Source organism: Malus sylvestris, chromosome 13 (genome assembly GCF_916048215.2).
Source record: "Malus sylvestris chromosome 13, drMalSylv7.2, whole genome shotgun sequence".
NCBI lineage: Eukaryota > Viridiplantae > Streptophyta > Magnoliopsida > Rosales > Rosaceae > Malus > Malus sylvestris.
The window spans coordinates 18,059,728-18,080,690 of record NC_062272.1 but is presented as its reverse complement, the minus strand read 5'-3'; the positions used below and the strand labels follow the sequence as shown (position 1 = coordinate 18,080,690).

General features: G+C 37.3%; 1 protein-coding gene across 11 annotated transcripts; it reads left to right on the top strand.

Annotated features, from left to right (window-relative positions):
• Positions 1-9,542: 9,542 nt before the first annotated feature.
• LOC126596026 (uncharacterized) lies at positions 9,543-15,814 on the top strand. 11 transcript variants are annotated; one of them, XM_050262452.1, is made up of 11 exons: positions 9,543-9,769; positions 10,671-10,843; positions 11,003-11,086; positions 11,380-11,595; positions 11,661-11,861; positions 12,015-12,164; positions 12,365-13,960; positions 14,200-14,566; positions 14,850-14,965; positions 15,084-15,196; positions 15,501-15,814. In XM_050262452.1, the coding sequence occupies exons 1-11, from the start codon at positions 9,750-9,752 to the stop codon at positions 15,606-15,608; spliced, it is 3,144 nt and encodes a 1,047-aa protein (XP_050118409.1). In that variant the 5' UTR covers positions 9,543-9,749; the 3' UTR covers positions 15,609-15,814. The 11 variants fall into 11 exon arrangements, with proteins under 11 accessions (XP_050118409.1, XP_050118408.1, XP_050118414.1 ...); XM_050262451.1 differs by having other exon boundaries at positions 9,543-9,808; XM_050262457.1 differs by lacking the exon at positions 10,671-10,843 and having other exon boundaries at positions 9,544-9,769; positions 11,003-11,082.
• Positions 15,815-20,963: the final 5,149 nt, after the last annotated feature.

Genomic DNA, 20,963 nt, shown 5'->3' with positions numbered 1-20,963 from the left:
AGTGAATTCGTTTACCTTTTTTGTATGCGTTGCTGGGGGGGGTGGAGTGATCCATTGCTCACTTTAAATGTGTGGTACATGGCAGTTCCATCTCTGTAGTTTGCAATGGCTGCAACTACTGTGGAGAGTTCCATCTTTGTAGTTTGCAACCGCTGCACCTGATGTTGGGAGTTCGTTGCTTCGTGTTGAGTATTTTTTTCTTTTATTTATTTACTTCTTGTTTTCTGTATAGCGGAAAGATAGAATGTGATGAAGTAGTTATAGGATGATTAATTTAAGGGATGACAATGAATTTAAGTGTGTGTGTGTGTTGTTTTCATCTAGTGGTTCATAATTGTCATTGTTGTGATGGGTAGTGTTTGCAGTAGATAATTTTGTTTTTGATATTTTGTTTTTCAACTTGTAAATAATTTATGAATTGTATCATATTTACGAATTTGACCCTATTTCTATGGGTAATTATCTGGTTGCTTTATTTATGACGTGAGGGTATTCTCGGGTTTATCGAATGCTTCACCAAATTGGGGCTCTCACTTTATATATATAGATGTAATTGGTAAAACTACATAGGATTATTAAAGTGAAGACGTAACCCTAATGCTTTTACAACTTCATTTTCAAAAACTATGTTCTTTAGTTTAATTTCCTTTTGTCTTTTTTTTTAATTGTTTTTATTAAAAGTTGTATTTCTTATTTTAAGTCATAAAATCTTTTCTAAATTTTGTTCTCAATAATTATTTAGGAATTAGTTTTAAGTACAAATTATTCATCCAATCTGTGTGAAAAAGCACCTTGCATGAGCATTCTTACTACAACTACCTTGTACTCTTTCAAGTATTTTAACTGTTTTTATCCCTACTTTTGTAGGTAAAACTACATAGGATTATTAAAATTCTTAAAAATACGAATGTACAATTTAAGAAATTATAATATTTCAGGTGTATTGAATTAGAAATTGATTTTGTTGAGGAAAGTAAAGCCTATTAAGGCTTATTTAACGTGATATGATATCGATCTGATATCAATCACCTCGACTGATTCCTTTCCTTTCATATAGACGTGTAAAATAAGGAACAACTTGTATAGGCATAATTGTAGGATCTTAATTGATCATTGTATATGTATAAAGACCTCTGTATTGAATTATTAGATATCAATGAATTCATACACAATTATTGAATTCTTTACAAGGTGCCAGAGCAACTGGGCCTCTGATAACCAAAACCTTTTTGTTGTTCCAACATAGCAAGAAACCCTACCAACTGCATCTCTTCTCGCCGACATCCTTGGCGCTCAAAGACCTCGTCGTAACCAAATCCTCAACCAAGCCTGAGATGAGCAAGTATGACGATCCCAGTGATCCCCTTTACCTTCACCACTCCGATTAGCATAGAGCTATCCTGGTTACTCAACAACTAAATGAAGAAAACTATTCCACTTGGAGTCATGCCATGTTCATGGCTCTTAGTGCTAAAAATAAAGAAGGTTTCATTGACGAGACCATAAAAAAGCCGGAAGGCGCTTCCGCCGTAGAACTTCAACAATGGACTTATTGCAATAATCTTGTCAAATCATGGCTTCTTAACTCGATTTGCCAAGATATCAGGGTGAGTGTGATCTACAGTGACATTTCTCATAAGATTTGGAATGATTTGAAGGAGCGTTTTTCACATGTGAATAGCGTACATCTCTTTCATATCGAACAAGAGATACATGGTTGCATTCAAGGCAATATGAATATTGGTGCTTACTATACCAAATTGAAAGGTTTTTAGGATAAGTGCGATGCATTGTGCTATATTCCAAATTGTACATTTAGGACTATGAAGGAAGTGTTGCAGTTTCAGCAAAGTCAAAAGACCATGAAGTTCTTGATAGGTCTTAATGATGCCTACGCAACAATCAGGGGACAAATCTTGCTTATGGATCCCCTTGTTGCTATTAACAAAGCCTACTCACTTATTATTCAAGATGAGAAGTAAGGGGCAGTTTCGAATCATGCATATATCAAAGCCTCAATCATCGATGTAGTAGCCTTTGCAGTGCGAGATAATTCGAGGAATTCTGGTAGGAACTTCACACCTAAGAACCCTCATCTTAATTGTGACCACTACAACACCATAGGGCACACCTTAGAGACACGTCGAGCACATCTCAAATGTGAATATTGTGGGCGGAAAGGTCATATTTTTTATCAGTGTCACAAGCTAAAGAAGGCAAATTCCTACAACGACAAAGTTGATTACCAAGATCGAAAGGGGTTTACTTCAAAGGCGAACCATGTTGACATAAATCTAACAAGTCCAGCAGTGCCTCCTCCATCATATGGCCTCACTATAGAACAATATCATCATCTTCTTGCTCTCTTTGACAAGAACAAGTCAAACCACATGGCGAATCATGTCAGTTCTGTGTCGAGCATGAATGATCTCTCAGGTAAAGCTTTATGTGCTTCTGATTTCAGTGAAGAAACAAGTTGGATCTTCGACATTGAGGCCACATACCACATTGTTTGCTTACCTCATTTGATGACCACAAGAATTCCAATTACGAATCGACAAGTGCATCTTCCCAATCATGCACTTGCTGATGGGACTCACATTGGAACCATTCGCTTCTCGAATGATCTTGTTCTACATAACATGTTTTGTGTTCCATCATTAAGATTAAATTTGATATTTGTTAGCAAACTTGCTAAAACTTCTTCTTGCTTTGCCATATTCACTGATACGCTTTGCATGCTTCAGGACCAACGATCAGGGAAGATGATTGGAATGGGAACTGAACGAGAAGGACTTTATTACCTTGATACTGCGAAGATGATTGGATGCAATTTTGTTTTAGCTGTCACTACTACTTCTTCTGGACTTTGGCATCAACGCCTTGGTCATCTTTCAAATAAAAGCCTTCATGCTCTCTCTCTTTCTGTTAAAAACATGCAATTTTGTGATATTGGTGATTGTGTGATTTGTCCATTAGCTAAATAGACTCGTGTTTCATTTTCATTAAGTTCAATTAATACACATGCTCCTTTTGAGTTAATTCATGTTGACATTTGGGGAGGTTATCATATTCCTACAATTACTGAGGCACAATATTTTTTAACAATCGTCGATGTGTTATTCACGATGCACGTGGGTTTATCTTATGCACCATAAATCAGATACACGCCAATATCTTAATTCCTTCATCAATCTTGTTGAAACACATTTTTCTTCCAAGGTTAAAACAATTCAAAGTGACAATGGACCAGAATTCACGATGACACAATTTTATTCAGATAAATGGGTTTTTCATCAAACTAGTTGTGTTTCTACCCCACAACAAAATGGCGTAGCTGAGAGAAAACATCGTCATTTACTCAATGTAGCACAAGCCTTATTGTTTCAAGCCAACCTTCCCAAAAAATTTTGGGGTGATGCCATTTTAACAGCCACTTACCTTATTAATGGAACTCCCACTTCAATTCTTGAGGGAAAAACACCATATGAAGTGCTCTTTCAAAAACAACCCACTTATGATCACATAAGGGTTTTTAGGTGTTTATGTTTTGCCTCTTCACATCATCACTGTCCCACCAAATTTGATGCAAGGGCCACACGTTGTATTTTTCTTGGATATCCATATGGCACAAAAGGTTATCGGTTATATGATCTCACTACAAGTAAAATTTTCATCTCCCGTGATGTTTTGTTTCATGAAACAGTGTTTCCTTTTCCAGAGACTTTTTCCCCAGTAGCAAAACATGTTACTGTATGTCTTTTCCTTGTTGTAGCTTCTACCAAAAATTGGCATCTCCATCAACTTGATGTTAATAATGCTTTTTTTTCATGAGGATCTTGATGAAGATATTTACATGTCCTTACCTCCTGATTTCGGATGAACGGGGGAGACATAAGTATGTAAGCTTCATAAATCGTTGTACGGACTCAAACAAGCTTTTCACCAATGGTTTGTTAAACTCTCTTCTGCCCTCAAACAAGCTGGGTATGCAAAATCCAAGGCAGATTATTCATTGTTCGTCCGAAACCAAGCTGGAAAATTTACTGCTCTTCTTGCTTATGTAGATGACATCATTTTGGCAGGAAATAATCTACAAGACATTGAAGATACGAAGTCATTTCTTATGCAGAAATTCAAGTTAAAAGACCATGGTCAATTGAAGTATTTTCTTGGCATAGAGATTGCTCATTCCACCAAAGGCATCACACTTTCATAATGGAAGTATTCTTTTGAAATACTTGAAGATGCTAGTTATCTTGGAGTGAAACTAGCTTCTTCTCCCATGGAGCAAAATTTGTCCTTAAGCAAAGATGATGGTGACTACATCAATGACCATTCTTCTTATCGAAGGCCTTTTGGTAGATTAATTTACTTGACCATTACAAGACCAGACTTGGTTTATGATGTTCACATTTTAAGCTAATTCATGGATAAACCATGAACTCCACATTTAGACCCAGCTTATCTAGTATTACGTTATGTCAAACACACACCAAGACAAGGCATTTTTCTCCCTGCAAACAGCTCAATTCAATTAAATGCATTTTGTGATGCGGATTGGACTCGATGTCGTGATACTCGATGATCCACCACCTGATATTGTATTTTCCTGGGAAAGTCATTAGTGTCTTGGAAAACCAAGAAACAGACCACCTTGTTAGGGTCAAGCGCTGAAGCTGAATACCGGTCTATGGCTACAACATGTTACAAGATCACATGGTTGAAATACATTTTGGGAGACTTGGGCATTCTACATTCAAATCCTGTTAAATTGTTTTGTGACAATCAAGCAGCACTCCACATTGCTTCAAACCCAATGTTCCATGCGCGAACTAAACACATAGAGATTGACTACCACTTGATACGAGAAAAGGTTCAAGGTGCAATAATTGAAACAGCTCACATACGCACATCACAGCAGCCAGTTGATATCTTCACTAAGTCATTGAGTCTTCTCCAGTTCACAGCTTTACTTGGCAAGCTGGGAATCATTAACATACATTCCAACTTGAGGGGGAGTGTTAAGGAAAGTAAAGCCTATTAAGGCTTATTTAATGTGATATGATATCGATCTGATATCAATCACCTAGACTAATTCCTTTCCTTTCATATAGAGGTATAAAATAAGGATCAACTTGTATAGGCATAATTGTAGGATATTAATTGATCCTTGTATATGTATAAGGACCTTTGTATTGAATTATTAAATATCAATGAATTCATACATAATTATTGAATTCTTTACAAATTCTAAAGAATTTAAAAAGGTTGAGGATTTTGAGAGAATTCAAGAGATTTCAGAGTGTATTTTAAACATTACAAATCTCACATATCCCTTTCAGAATTTGAAGGAATTGAATCAAAATTTACATAAAATCTTTACAAACCAACTAAACTCCATCAAAATCCATAATTTTTTTTTTAATTCCATCAAAATCCATGAATTTTAAAATTCATCAAAATCCATTAATTTTAAAATTCCTCAAAATCTCTCAAATATAAGAGAAAACCATTCTCGAAAAGCGTGACCATCCCATTGAACCTCGTTACCCTCCCAAGTGGTTATGGTGGTGCATCCGCTGCCCTATCTCCGTAAAGATATTATGATGATTAACTACAAAGTGGCACAGATTATCAGTCGTTACTTTTAGTGGCTAAGCGACACATATAATGCCCTAATCAAGGAGAAATTTTTCTGGGTTCTGGGAACACTAGCTGAGTTGGTGTTCCTAACGAATAAAGCCTTGATACATGTTTATTTTATTTTATTCAAGCTAAAAATTTCCAACTAGATTCTTTTTTAACTAAAGCTTCCTAATTTACTGACACACCCCAACCTAAATCAGGGCATGTTGGCCATCACGTGGGAGTGACGTAACCATGTGCACAGTACGGAAGCAATAAAGATATAAGGGAATTGCGAAGGAATAAAAACCAAACTACTAGCAGAACTAGTTAAGATAGGGTGTTAGTGCGAGATTAAACGTGAAATACACAACCAGTCCATAAATATCCTAAGTGCAATCAAGCAGGACAAGTACTAATTATACAACACCCGAGGGTGATCCTACATTTATGATGCTCTGTCAGAACCCCCGTCGAAATCCTCATGATCCACCAAGCACTTCTACCTAAAACCTAGAGGGGCGCAAAACAGAAAGTGTGAGTGGCAAAAAACAAAGCTTTTCAAAATCATTTCATTTCTCAAAAGTTCTAACCCTTCGCCATAAAACCTGTATAACTTCCCAGAAAATAATAATAATAATTTGAATCAGAAATCATACTCAAGATGAAAATTCATAAAAGTATACCATGCCATGCAATGCTATAGGTAAACCAGGCAAAATATATCAATGTCGAATATTGCATCAACCAAATCTCTTTAACTCAAACTGCAATGCTAAATATATAGATCATAACCAATCTCAATCATATCAAATCAAATCCTGCACACGAGTCAGAACCACCTAAAGTGGTTTGTACGACAAGACTAGGTGTAAAGTAAATATGCTCTAGTGCTACAATCACGTGAAGGCTATGCGAATAATCACGGGTCACCTACGAGTCGGAACCACCTAAAGTGGTTTGTACGACAAGATTGTGCACCTAACTTGGATCCAGGGTGAGCATACGGTGCGGGAGGTGAACATCTAGTGAAGGACTGTGCCCCAACTCTGGGCGGGAGCACTAACACTGGGTGCAAGTTTATGAGCTCTCATCACATCACATCATAACTCGCATAACTGAAGTAATCTCACATCTTTAATTTATGAACTTACCTAGCACTTACTTGTGCGTCCGCAGCACCAATCATAATTATATGCAACTACTAATGCATAAATAAAATAGGTAGATACTTTGCATGGCATTTCAAAACGTATAATCATTAAAATTCATTTTCTGGGAAAAATCTCAAGTATATAGGTATATACGGAAAACCAAAAGCCCATTCACTGATATGTCGAAGGGTCGTAGCCTTCGAGCCTCGATGGATGGTGCTCGTCCTCAGGATAGGTCTCACCTATATGCGAAATAACTGAATAAACGTTATTTAAAACATATACACAAAACTAGGAAGTAACTTCTCATACAATGGTCAAATGGGGCATTTGAATATACCACCATGACCTACTCAACCTCAGGAACATCCCCATATTTTTAGAAAAAAATTTCTGATGCCCCACGCGCCACCACCCCTCGGCAAGGGAACGCCCAGACGCGCCCCCACCCGCGGCCACGTGCCTGGCACGGCTAACAGAATCTTTAACAGTGTTAGGGAATATTCCATCAAAAAGCAGTATATTCCGTTAAGACTAATCTGACGCCATCAGAATATTCCATCAAATTTGATGGAATATTCCGTCGTCTTCAACCTTCGAACTCTAGTGACCTACGCCGTCGCCAGAAAACTGAAAAACTTCAAATCGTCATTTCCCGCTCATTTCTCAACCAAATTTCATGAAATTTGTACCAAAATGAAGCTTAGGACGAGAGGAACAAAACTTTACCACTTTCAAGCCTTGAAATCCACGGGATTTCGCCGGAGGAACCTCGATAATCCGGCCAAACTTGAAACTCGCCAAACTCGACTTCCCGACGTCCAATTCACTTCGTTTTTCTTCTCCGAGCTTCGTGAAGATGTCCTAAAGCTCACTAGTAGCTTTAAATCTCTTAAAAAATTTGATAACATGAGTGCATGAACAGTGACCCAAAACTGGGTTCTCGGGTTCTTGGGCAAATGAGGTCTTTACGTTCTAAAAATAGTATAGATGAGTGCGTGACGATGAGATAAAGATGATGATGCTAACCACGAGCTCGATCCGTGCGTGAAATGGAGGGTTCAAGGTTTGTCCATACAATTGTACGGACATGGAAGAAAATGCGAGAGGGAGGAGAGAGAGTCAACGAGATAAGGGGAGGGTATGTGTGTGTGGTCCAGTTTGCAGTCAACCAACCAAAATCTTAAGTCTTTAGTTCTAATTAGGTCAAAATAGTAAGGGATAGAACCTATTGGTCCAAAACCTTAGTTAATACACACACACACACACACACACACAACTCAATAATAACAAGGGTATAATAGAAATTCCCACGCTCTCGAGGATAAATAATATATACGTTCAGGACGGACTGTCACATTTACCCCTAACCTACTATGAAAGAAAATATAGAAAATCCACTGCCAACCCCCACCATGCAATTGACGCTGAGCTCCCATCACAGAGCGACCATCCATCTCCATTGCCGGTTGGTGATTTCACCGGAGACTTTATCTTACTATTCTATCTCCTCTCCCCTCTATTTATCCCACTCTTACTTCGACATCAACCCGAGGAATGGTCGGCGACAACTCAAGAGCTAGTGAGTTCACCAACTCACCATGTTTCCTTTTGTCATTCCCCGGCTAAAGAGAGGAGGAGAAAGAAAAAGTGGAAGAGAGAGACAAGGTGAGAGAGAGAAAGGTGAGGAAGAAAGAAGGGAGGTGGGTTGGGGCAATGGGTGTGGCGGCGGAAATGGTGGAGTGTGAAGAGAAATATGGGATTTTTTTTTTATGTTTTTGTATTTCTTTAATCTAATTCTGTTTTGAGAAATGAAACAATGAATATTAGGGATAATAAAGGAAGTTCATTAACAAATGCATCGATTAAATTTTCTAGAAACCGAAATGCATTAACTCAAGAGAGTGTTGTTTTTTGCCACACGTCAAATGTTGATTAGTGGTGAATATATGTCCAGTAATTATTTGTGGAGAACACCAGCTTAGCTAGTATTCTTGGAAAATGGAAAAATTTCTACTAATCAAGCCTTCTAGTTTACTTTTAGTGAAAAAAGGAAAGGAAAAAATAATTTAAATAAAAAAGAAATTGAAATGGACTCTTGCTTTTGTCCCTTGACTCAAATTCAGATAAGGCCGCAGTAGCCATATATAGCAAAAATCTAAGGAACCCACTCCCCCACTTTCCCTTTTGAATTTACCGCCGTAACTTTTTTATTTTCTTTTTGAGGGATTTTTTCTTGTAAATTAACATACACTGTATATCTTTAAAAGGAAAGCAATTTATATATACAACACAGATACTGACACACACAGAAAATCATACTGTTTTGTACTAAAAATAGAAAATGCAAAAAAACACGTATACACTCATTATTATAAATTAATATAAAATGCTAAAATAACAATATACTCATGACATATAAATTATTTTTTTACAAAATACTTAACTTAAAATATGTGCTTTTTTTTTTACACATAATCATTATTATTAATATAAAACACTACAATAACAAGATACTTATGTCATATAAATCATTCTATTATCAAAATGTTTGGCTTTAAAACATGTGTTTTTCTTACGCATGTGAGTATCAAAGATGTGGACCGTATGCCATAACAAGTTTATGCCGCCCTTACTATGAACTGAATAGATAACTACTAAACTCATCAGGCAGTGCTGTTGGCATGCACTGCGTCAACGTGGCAGCCCCTGAACCTCATACCTCAGAATCTGAGCAAATGCCAAGGGAAGTAGCCTCCAGGTAAGAGCAAATGGCACGCACTTTCTAGCTGCAACTGCAACCCCTTCTCTCTCCTCCCTCTCCTCTCTCTCTCTCTCTGTCAGCATTTACTTGAAACTCGAACTCTCGTTCATTTTCTCTCTTCTTCTTCTTCTTCTTCTTCTTCTTCTCTCTCTCTCTCTCTCTCTCTCTCTCTCTCTCTCTCGGTGTTTATTTGAGAAGAATCAATGGAGTCAAAGGACAACAGGTACACGGGTCTTCACAATAAATGCTTTTTTTATAATGGGTATTTCTCAAATTCAAATTGTTGCCTTTTTATGCTGCTTCAATTCTTTAACCCCAAGTTGTTATTTTTGCAATTTTCTGATCACATATGATATTGTATATTGGAACTTGGTATTTTCCTTTTTTTATTTATATATTCATGTTTGATTTGTCTAAGTTAACGGATGAAACGTTGAGATTATTATTTTCTAAAATTGCTAATTAGAAACTATTGAACTTCTTTTGGAGTTTTTTTCCTGAAAGATGAAGAAGTCTGTTCAATTTGTATTGTCCAAAATTTTATCTCAATCTTTACTTATATTTTCAGATAATATGAGCCTAGAAAAATTGGTCCTGAGAACAATAGGGTAGTTGACCACAGAAAGAAGATAAAAGGAGGGTTTTTTTTTTCTTTCTCTTTGGCATAAAATTTTATTCTTGCAATGCATGATGTTTAAAACCTGATAAAGTTAAATCCCGTTTATATTGAATGGTTTCACTATCTATTGAATTGTACTTGTGGTTAAGTTGGGGACAATATTAATGTTGTTTAGGTGTGGGCCGTTAGACGGACTATAAACCTTTGGCACTTCATTATGCTCATGCATCAAGATCGCTGTTGGTGGTGTACAATTTTAGTATCTGAACTTTTTTAAGTCTGGCTACTTAAATTATCAATCCCGAATGAACTTCTCAGTATAATTCTCAAATTTTTGCACAATACTAAATCATGGCGCGTTTTCATTTTACACCGTATGTTTCCCATGGCTCTTACCTGCACTGTGATAAATTTGCTAGCTTTATATACATTGTTAGTCCATTCCCTAACAGTTTAAGCTTTTGGGGTACAATGTCTAACATGGTATTGAAGCTATGGTTTTCAGGAGGTCTTGGGTTCAAAAACTCCAGTTGTCATTCCCCACTTCTTTGTCGGTTTACACAGTAGAGGGTGGGGATGCACCTATATGTTTCTCTCTGTCTGTATTTCTCTGCCTCTCCTCCACGTGCAGGATAAGGCTACATGTGAGGGAGGGTGTTAGCTTGATTTACGCTGTAGGTCAATTCCGTTTACAGCTTAAGCTTTTCAAGTTCAGTGTTGTCTAACAGTATTTTGTTAATTTAATTCAAATAACAGAAGAATCTAATCAAGTACCTCAAAAACTCTATATATCAATGAAGTTTTGAAACCTGATTGAAGATGGTATTAATATCACAGGTAATAGAATTCTATGGATTTCAAGTGCCAACCCCTCTGATTTGCGGTTAAATATCCTCGTTGCTGAGCCAGCTGAATGTGTAGGTTGCATCTATCTCATAGCAAAGGATTCATAGTTGATATAATGTGACCGATGCACCTTGTGATGTGCTACTTTCTTTTCTCCCAGTTGGTTTGTTGTATCCTCCCAAAAAAAAAAAGATTATAGTTACTTTCTCATGATAGGGTGCCTTCTTTTCACTGGGCATTAGATTTTCAAACCCCTTCGTTGGATAATTATTGTCCCCACAGTTTTCAAAATAGAAGATAAGGGGGACTCATCACATATCTTTTATTAAAAAGCCTTCAATGGAAAGTGAGTGTTATCTTTCTTGTAGGAACAATTTGCATGTTCGTCATGCAGAAAATGGATGCAGACAATGAGAACATAGAGCCTGTGACTGATTTGGGGCTATCTCTGGGATATTTGAATCAATGCATTCGGAGAAAATTGAACGGTGATTCAGGTGCAGGTGCAAATGCAGGTTCAAGGATACACAGGGCATTCGTGGCTCCTGAGCCCCTGTCAGAATTAGTTTGGGATACAGATAAAGGTTGTGTCTAAAATGAGCTGATTCTGTCTTTTCAAACAGAAAATCTTACTTTTCTTAGGTTGCAGGACCAAGTAATGTCACTCTTTCACCGCCACAAAGCAATATAGGCAGGAGGTCTGCTACTGACAGGCTTACTGATGACGTGGACTTTCTAACAGCACAGACAACAGTTCATCTAACGAGAGAAGTTGCAAGTAAAGAAATGACTATGTCTCCCACAAGCGATGCTGGCGTCATGCCAATATGCAGGTCAAGCCATGAGACGGGTGAGGCCTTATTCTTGCAACTTTGGTAGTTAAGTATAAAATGAAGAGTCTTTGAGTTGTAGGACAATGAATTTGTAGTATAGGTTTGTTATGTTGTTTATTTATTTCCTGAGAAAATTGTTGCCGGAATTGTTGAGGATCTCCTCTTTGCAGGAAATGATAGTAATGTGGAGGAAGTGAAAGCGGCTGTGGAAGTATCTGTTCCACATAACCAGGAGGGCCATTGCAGTCAAGCCAATGTTGAAGTACATGAAATACCTCAAATATCCGAGACCAGAGAAAATTTCATTACAAGATTGTCAGGTGAATCCTGCTATTCACGTTTTCAGTGTTGCACATTTAATTCGGTAGATGAAATTTAGAAATCTCCCTGCAGCTTATGCTCAAAATACAGTAAAATTGTTCTGAGGGCTGTTTTTCGAGTATATGTTGCCTTGCTAACAACTGACTTTTTTCTTCTTTTTGCATTACAACAAGTTATTGATTTGGTTGTACTCACACAGGTAACGGTGACAGAGAAGGGGCTGATATCTTATTTGTCGAATCAGATCAGAAGATACCTTTTATGGAACAAACTGAACCATTATTGGAGGATTCTGTTGGTCAGGACAGACGTGCTGATGTTGGGGATCAGAAAATGCAACTTGTCTTGACCTCCGAAGTTCACCCAGTGAACGAAAGTCAAGCTTCGGATGCTCCAGCGATGAATAAAAAGGTACAAGGCAGTAGGCCGTTGGATATACTGGAGGCAACAGCTGAGAATGATTTAATGAACCTCAAAGATGAACATGCTTATGCTGCAGCAAGTCAGTTTTTAGGATCAGAATCTTCCCCAGGGGTTAAGGACAGGTTCGAACAAGGTCAGGAGATGCTTCCTGGAAACGAATCTGTTCTTGACAAACACTCTCCTACTAACAGCAGCATCCATATGCGTCGAAGGAAAGGCAAAGAAAAAGCGTTATCTGATGGAGATCTTAATGGAAGAATGACAAAAGATAAGGATGATAGCCATGAAAGTGTTGAGAGCTGTAATAGTGCAGGATTGTTTTCGTCGGGCAAGAAGAGGTGGAACTCCGAAGAAGAGTTCATTGTCGGGAGTAAAAGATTCAGAAAGCAAATTCTAGAAACTCCGATCTGCACATCCTCTATTAGACAAGATAGCTCCTTCATGGTTTGGATATCAAGCATGGTGAAAGGGTTTTCAAAATCAATGCAAGATGAGGCACCGCCTCTTGCACTTACCCTTGCACATCCTAATCGTGGAGATGAGAATCCTGATAATAAACTTATCACATGCAATTTGAACCAAGGTGATGCAGTAAAAAGTATTGGTTTCCAGACGATTTTTCAGTCCTTGTATTGCCCAACTGCAGAGCGCCAAGAAGCACAGATATTGAGTAACAATCATAAAATAGGAGATATATCAACTGAGCTTGAGCCAGCTACTTCTCCAAAAGTCTGTCATGTGGAGAATATTAATTTAGGCAGAGGATTTATGCTGCCAGTTGAAAAGTTCAACAAATCTTCATCAGGAAATGAAGTGCGTTCAGCAGGCAGTCAGGGGAAAGGCCATACTGGCTCCGAGGAGAACAAGAATCCATGCAACTTTCCGTTTTATAAACGGAAAGATAGAGTTAGCCCTAATTCTTCTCTGGGTAAACTCAAGAAAAGGAGGGTCGAGAATGTTGAATCTAACTCACAATTTAAAGGGAAGATGACTGATGAATTTGGTTATAGAAGGGACCTGATGGGAAGCTTGTGGATAACTCGGTTCACTCCAAAAACACCCGGTCTCGCAGATCATTACAACAAGAGTGCTGATGGAGTTCTTGGGTGCTCCAACGACCACAAACATGTGGGGGACAAGGAACAGTCTGCTGGTGATTTAGTTATTGTCATTGGTAACAATATGCAAAACTGTGCAGCTGACAATGAGGGCTCATCTGCTTTCAATAGAAATAAAGGTCAGAATGGTCAAGCGTCCATGTCCGAATTCAGCCCTATCTTACCTTCCTCTGAAGTCAGAAGTTCGGAAGTGGCTTCTATTTTTGCTAGGAGATTGGATGCCCTTAAGAACATCACCCCATCCAATGCATCAGGTAATGCTTCCGATGAAATCATGATGTGTTTGTTTTGTGGCATAAAAGGTCACCATTTACAAGAGTGTTCACAGATAAGAGACAGAGATTCAGGAATTATTAAGTAATATTAAGTCCTATAATGGAGCATAAAATCTGCCTTATTGCATTAGGTGTTTACAACACAGTCATTGGGCGGTTGCATGACCATGCACCCCCAACGGGACCACCTCAAATTGAATGTAACGTTTCTTGTTTAGATTATTACTGCAGTCAGAGTGAAACGAAGCTGAATTCAAGAATTGATGGTGATATGAAGCTCCTAACTGGTAAGGAGAGTCAGTTCGAAGCTTCTGTTGCTCATACATGTTTTAATGAGGACACTTCAAGAATGGAGACAGGTATCAATATGAGCTGGAATGCTAATGATACGAGAGCCTCTAAGAAAATAGCATATCGTTCAAATTCAGTTATGAAAAACAGTGCTTCAAGCTCTGTGGAAAATAAGTTGAAAGAAAATCAGATCATGCCCTCGTCACAGTTTGTCAATACGCAGATTCCAAATATACCGAAAGGAATCATCGACTCTGTGAAAAGGCTTCGCTTGTCTCGCACCGATGTTCAGAAGTAAGTTGAGCATACCAACTAGCCTCTCAGTAGTAATTTTTATTTTCTTGTCAAATATTTTAAGAACAAATTTTCTTGAATATACTGTAGATATCAACATAGCATGCAAACTAGGTATGTTTATATAAATCTTGAATTGGATATTCTCGTACGATCACGAAGCATAAAAAAATCTGACCAAGAGTCAAATACAGATAACTCGGTACAACTAAAAGGAATATTTAATTTGATTTATCCTCGTGTAACTTGTTCTTATGTGTAATTTGTATTTTTCCGGAATTAGATGGATGGATTCCCGCATGTCACTCTCGCAACTCGAGGGGTTTTTCCTCCGCCTGCGGCTTGGGAAGTGGGAAGAAGGACTTGGGGGAAGTGGATACTATGTGTCTTGCATAACTGGTATGACCAGAATTAAACCATGCTTGTTTATTAACTTTACCTAAAAACTTCTTTTGATAACTAAGTTGATGTTTCTCCTGAGTTCTTTTTTGTTCATTTTTATTTCCGTTGTCCACAGGTTCTCAGAAAGAGAGTTGTCCACAGAATGTGAAAGACTCGATAGCTGTTATTGTTGGTGGGATAAGATGTATGGTTAAGAGCAAGCATGTATCCAACAACGATTTCCACGAGGTAATTATAATCTGACTTGCTAACGAGTTACTGACTTTATTCAACTGTGTGTGTGATGCATTCCCACTATTAGGGTTTCTATTTTGGGTTGTCTGTATAGCCCTTAGTAGTGCTAGGACTATATGGTTTATGAGATTGTGTCACTTTCTTTTGGACTTCTAACTTATGCCCTACTCTACAACAATTAACTAGGGTTTTGTCATAACAAGATCACTATCATCGATTCACCACGTAAAGATGTTAGAAACTTTCTTGTCACCGATGTTCTATTTTCTTGCTGATTTCACCTCCTCATATATCGCAGGACGAGCTGAGGGCATGGTGGTCTGCTACCTCAAAGAGCAGTGGCAAGATTCCGTGTGAAGAAGATTTGAGAGAAAAGGTAAAGAGAAAACGAATGTTAGGCTTGTAGTTTTTTCGGTATTTATAAATTTTGACTTGGTTTGAACTTTCTCTTGCAAAATGAAGAGTGATAAGATCTGCCGGAAGTCTTCTGTACATAGTTATTCTGAAATTTTTACCTTTGATATTTTTTTATGTACATGAAGAGCACTCTGCAGTTTAAACTATGAATGGTATTCTACTGAAATTATAAGAGTTTAAGGATCCTTTTGGCTATGTCAATCATTGTCGCTATACTGTCGGCACTGATCTGTGTGGATACTTAAATGTACACAAATTATTAGATAAGTGGCCTTGGATAGGGTTTTCAAACGACAGTTGTCGACTTCCAAATGCCTCTCAGTGTGAAAACTTACATATTCCGGGTTCATTCCTATCTCAACCCTCCCGTAATATGTAGCCTCGTGAGGAACAGGAGATAAATGAGATAGTTAGAGGGGGTAGGGACCCATTGCAGGCTTTAGGGTAATACACTTGAGTTTTTATTGTTAGATTCTAGGTCAATGATCCAATGAGTAAGATTTAAAGCCAACAAAATTGGTGTACATAATATAATATACGAGAGCATAGTAGAATTTGTGGATGATGTATTGCAACCATTTGTCAAAATTAACCATTTGTCAAAATTAAAATACTGTAGATTAAAATGAGATCATACGTTACAATGGAGTGATCAAATTTTACAAACTCAATGCATGGAATAGGAGAAGAGGTTGGCGTTTTGAGTGGTGACACTGACAACTAAGATATTTTTCCAAGAACTTGACTCCAAATGGAAATAGTAAGATGTCAAACTACTTATAAATGTGGGAGTAAACATATGGCCTTATCAGCACGAACAAATACCCCAGATGAAGTTGTCCCGTTGGCCGGAATCGATCACTTGAAATGTTGAAAAGTAAAGAAATAAAGGTTCAATATTTTCTGGAGGGACTAACCTAATTACTTCCTTAAATTGTTCGAGAAATTTGCCAGCATCTTTTTTGAATGATGTAAGGGAGAAATTTTTCAGCATGTGTAATTATACAAGTGAACATGTGTAATTATACAAGTGAAGGGACACTAAAAAGTATATCATCTGTTCATTTGTATTTTGACAAGCAATGCATCAACCAGCCCCTCAGTAGTAATTTTTATTTTCTTATCAAATATTTTTAGAAGAAATTTCATGAATATACTGTAGATATCAACATAGCATGCAAACTACGTATGTTTAAATAAATCTTCAATTGGATATTCTCATACGATCATGAACCTACGGGAAATCTGACCAAGAGTCAAATACAGATAACTCGGTACAACTAAAAGGAATATTTAAGCAGCTTTATCCTTGTTTAACTTGTTCTCAAGTTTAATTTGTATTTTCTGGAATCAGATGGATGGATTTCCGCACGTCACTCTCACCCTCCACCGCTTTATTCTGAAGAAGATGAGGCTAAGGCCAAGGAGATGGGAACAAATGAGAGCGCCTTTTTTCTTGCTTGGTTGGGGCTCGGCGGCGTCATCCTAGCTCAAGGCCTTCTTCTTGCCGCTTCGGGTAACCTTTCTGTTCATTGTGATTGAATTGATGTGAATCATCCATAACCATGAAGGGGAGGTAGAAGATAGGGGGTAGTTTGCGTATAAAAGTTGGATTCCTAGAAGAGCTTCTCCCTGTAATCCAAATACCACCTCCATATAGGGGATTTAGTTCTGGGACATTAAGGAATTCGATTCTGGATTTTAATTGGGATCCACTTACTTTTTCATTCCCTAAATGTTAGGAAACGCTGGAATCCTTCGGGAGGAATGCGAATCCGTTTCTTTACATTCCATTCCCGTTTGGTAAACACGCCATAAGTGAGAAGTAAAGCAATACACTAGTATATATGCATAGCCAACGGTATCTACCTAGGTATATGTGGCACTCAACCTGATCACTATTGGATAAATATTAACAATCAATGATAAATTTATATATGCTAATAAATAATAAATGCGAATAAATAATTTAACAAAGTATGAACAAAACAAAATAATATTAGATAGACAAATTGAAGATTGAGATTTGCGTACCCCAATGTCTTTGAAACATAAATTTTGTCCCTACTCAGTGTTTGTAGTTCTACGGACGTCTGCTTCATCAGGATTCAACGATCTAAGTCAGAATTCTAGCACCGGAAAACTTGACTTCTGGCGAATTTCTTTGTGGTTCTCTTAGTAAGAATGTTTGGGATTGTAGAAGAAGAATTTTATTTTTTTGTGTTCTAAATGCCATGCAGATTGATGTATATATAATAGGTTTATGCATGTTTACAACAAGTATGAGAATGAGATGGGTATGTTGGGAGACATCCTCTCAGATGGGTGCTTTGCTTTTTGGTATTCTTTCATCACTTTAGACTTCATTTGAAAAGATGAGTCTTGATATAGAAAATAATTAATTAAAGAATTTAATTATTAGAGTCCAAGCCCAAGAGCCCTAAGGCTCAAGGTCCATCTTTTGGTAATTAATTATATATTAATTATCAGTTAATTAATACATCCCAAAGCCCAACTCCAAGGTAGAGCTTAATTTTATTCTTCATGGTCCATCACTCCAATCACTTTCTATAAGGGATAAAGCCTTATAAAGTGAGGGAACCTTTTGGTAGTGACCAATGTGGAACAAAAAAATTTCTACTCAAAATTTTCAAAAATACCCAACATTTGAGTTGAAAATTCATTCAAACACCACCAATTTACTTATAACACCCCACATTTGAATGTAAATGTAAGTGCAAATGTATGATTAGGCTGCCTAAAATTGAGAGAGAATAAACATGATATGCATCGGGTGAAGTGTCTTTTGGACTTGAACTTACCCTAGTGAAAACATATCGGGTTTACTTGGTAACGCAGTTGATGTGGAACATCTTGAACTGTTCATCGCAGTAGTAAACCAAGATAATATGCTACACACATATCATGTTTGCCACATGTCAATTCATACGGTTGTGTTAATTTTGGCTTTGAACATACCCGGATTTCGTAGGAGTTTTAGAGAATTTAGCCATTTCAATTCTCATAAATGTGGCCCCATTTACTTCTATACATGTGACATTAATTAAGAACAGTCTGCCATATTCCTCTTGATAACAAGATATTAATGTCATTAAATGTATAAAACATAACCCCTCAAATTTCAACAAACAACACACATTTTATCATAAGAATGAATAAGTTGTGTGTTCAACTTTTGAATCAAACTCAACCAGTTTGCCTATTGAACCTAGACCATGGGATCTCCAATCAATTAGGTTAGGTTTTTGCCCAGTCTGATTCTTTGAATTGGCTTGAGACCCATTCCCCTCGATGTAAATAATATTTGCTCTCTTTGTAGGCCTTTTTTCAAGGGATCATCTATATTTTCCATTAACTTTACATAATCAATGGATATTATTCCATTGAAGAGCAAATTCTTAAGAGTATTATGCCGACGCCTGATGTGTCGCGATTTTCCATTGTAGACATGACTTTTGGTCTTTGATTGTGCGGCCATACTGCCACAATGTATACATATACATATAGTAGTTACAGGCTTTGGCCACACTGGAATATCCTCCAAAAAATGTTTAAGCCACTCGGCTTCTTCTCCACCAAGTCTAAAGCTATAAACTCTGACTCCATGGTGGAATGAGCTATACATTTCTGTTTAGAGGATTTCAAAGATATTGCTGCACCTCCCAAGGTAAAAACATATCCATTTGTTGACTTGGATTCAGTAGTGTCAGAAATCCAATTAGCATCACTGAAGCCTTCTACAACAGGTGGATACTTTGTATAGTGTAATCCGTAGTCAAGTGTATTTTTCAAATACCTTAACACTCTGTAGACATCGAAATTTTGGTGAAATAAATGTTGATCAATAATTAAAATTTCAATGTTCACGTGTCACATAAATTTTACACGTAGCATGTAACTCAACGAAAAATAAAAAATCATCGAAAAAGTCATCAAACAGGACACATGTCAACACCTGACAAAAATGATTTATTTCATCTGATTATTTAAATCCAGAAAAAATCAAGTTTTGGAATTCTATAAATAGAAAGCCAAGGCATTCATTTTGGGGTACCAATTCACATCACACCGAAACCTTGAAGCTTTGAAACTCTAAAGCTCTCAAGCAAATCTCGAAGGATCAAGAAAGCCCTCTTTGTTCTTCGTTAAATCCTCCTTCAAGATCAAGCCCCGACGAACCTTGAAAAACTTCTACCAATTCAAGATCAAGCCCTGACAGCCCTTGAAGAAAGTGTTCATCGTTCATCATCCATTCATCCTAAGATCAAGCCCCAACGACCCTTTAGATCAACAAATCCACACATCCATTCTTCAAGATCAAGCCCAAAAGCCCCTGAAGATATGTTCATCCTCAATCTTCAAGATCAAGCCTCGAATGCCCTTGAAGAAACTTCCATCAACTTTCAAGCCCTGAAGGCCCTTGAAGAAACTTCCCTTAACCTTCAAGATCAAGCCCTGAAGGCTCTTAAAGAAACTTCCCACCGTTCATCCAAGATCAAGCCTCGATGACCCTTGGATCAATAAAACATCCACAAATCTACATCTTATGGAGATCGAATAAGAGGATTAAACTATAAAGAGATTGTCACCCCAAAATCATTAATACAAAATATTATTTTGTACACATGTTCTTGTCTCGTTTCATCGCAGGAAAATTCGTGTTTACACACTCTTACTAAAGCATCCCAATGCTCTTGTCCTAGATTACTTGTATATCTACTAAGCCTACTTACTGCATGAGCTAAGTCAGGCCTAGTCGAATTCATCAAGTACATTAGACTTCCAATTACTTGAGAATATTCAAGTTGAGATATGGCATTGCCTTTATTTTTCTCCAACTTACATCCAACATAAAAAGGAGTTACAGCAGGTTTGCAATCAAATTGACCAAACCTTCGTAATATTTTTTTTCCGCATAATGGGACTATGTAAGTACATACCCTTCGCTATTTATCTTAATTTGAATTCCTAGAATGACATCGGCTTGACCTAAGTCTTTCATGTCAAAACTTGAATTCAACATTTTCTTTGTTTTGGTTTTTACATCTTTATTAGTTCCCATTATGAGCATATCATCCACATACAAGCTGACAATAACGCAAGTTTTATCATTACACTTAATGTAGACACATTTATCATATTCATTTATTTTGAACCTATGTGTCAATAAAGTATGATCAAATTTCTCGTGCCATTGTTTTGGTGCTTGTTTAAGTCCATATAATGACTTAATTAATTTGCACACTTTGCTTTCTTATCCTTTAAGCACGAACCCTTTAGGTTGTTCCATGTATATTTCTTCATCCAGTTCCCCATTTAAAAA

Excerpts from the sequence above, each read along its gene's own strand:
- LOC126596026 (XM_050262451.1), top strand. The coding sequence starts at position 9,750 with ATGGAGTCAAAGGACAACAGGTACACGGGTCTTCACAATAAATGCTTT. Across the intron at positions 11,596-11,660 it reads AGTTTGGGATACAGATAAAG|GACCAAGTAATGTCACTCTT; the intron begins GTTGTGTCTAAA and ends CTTAGGTTGCAG. Across the intron at positions 14,567-14,849 it reads TCTCGCACCGATGTTCAGAA|ATGGATGGATTCCCGCATGT; the intron begins GTAAGTTGAGCA and ends TTCCGGAATTAG.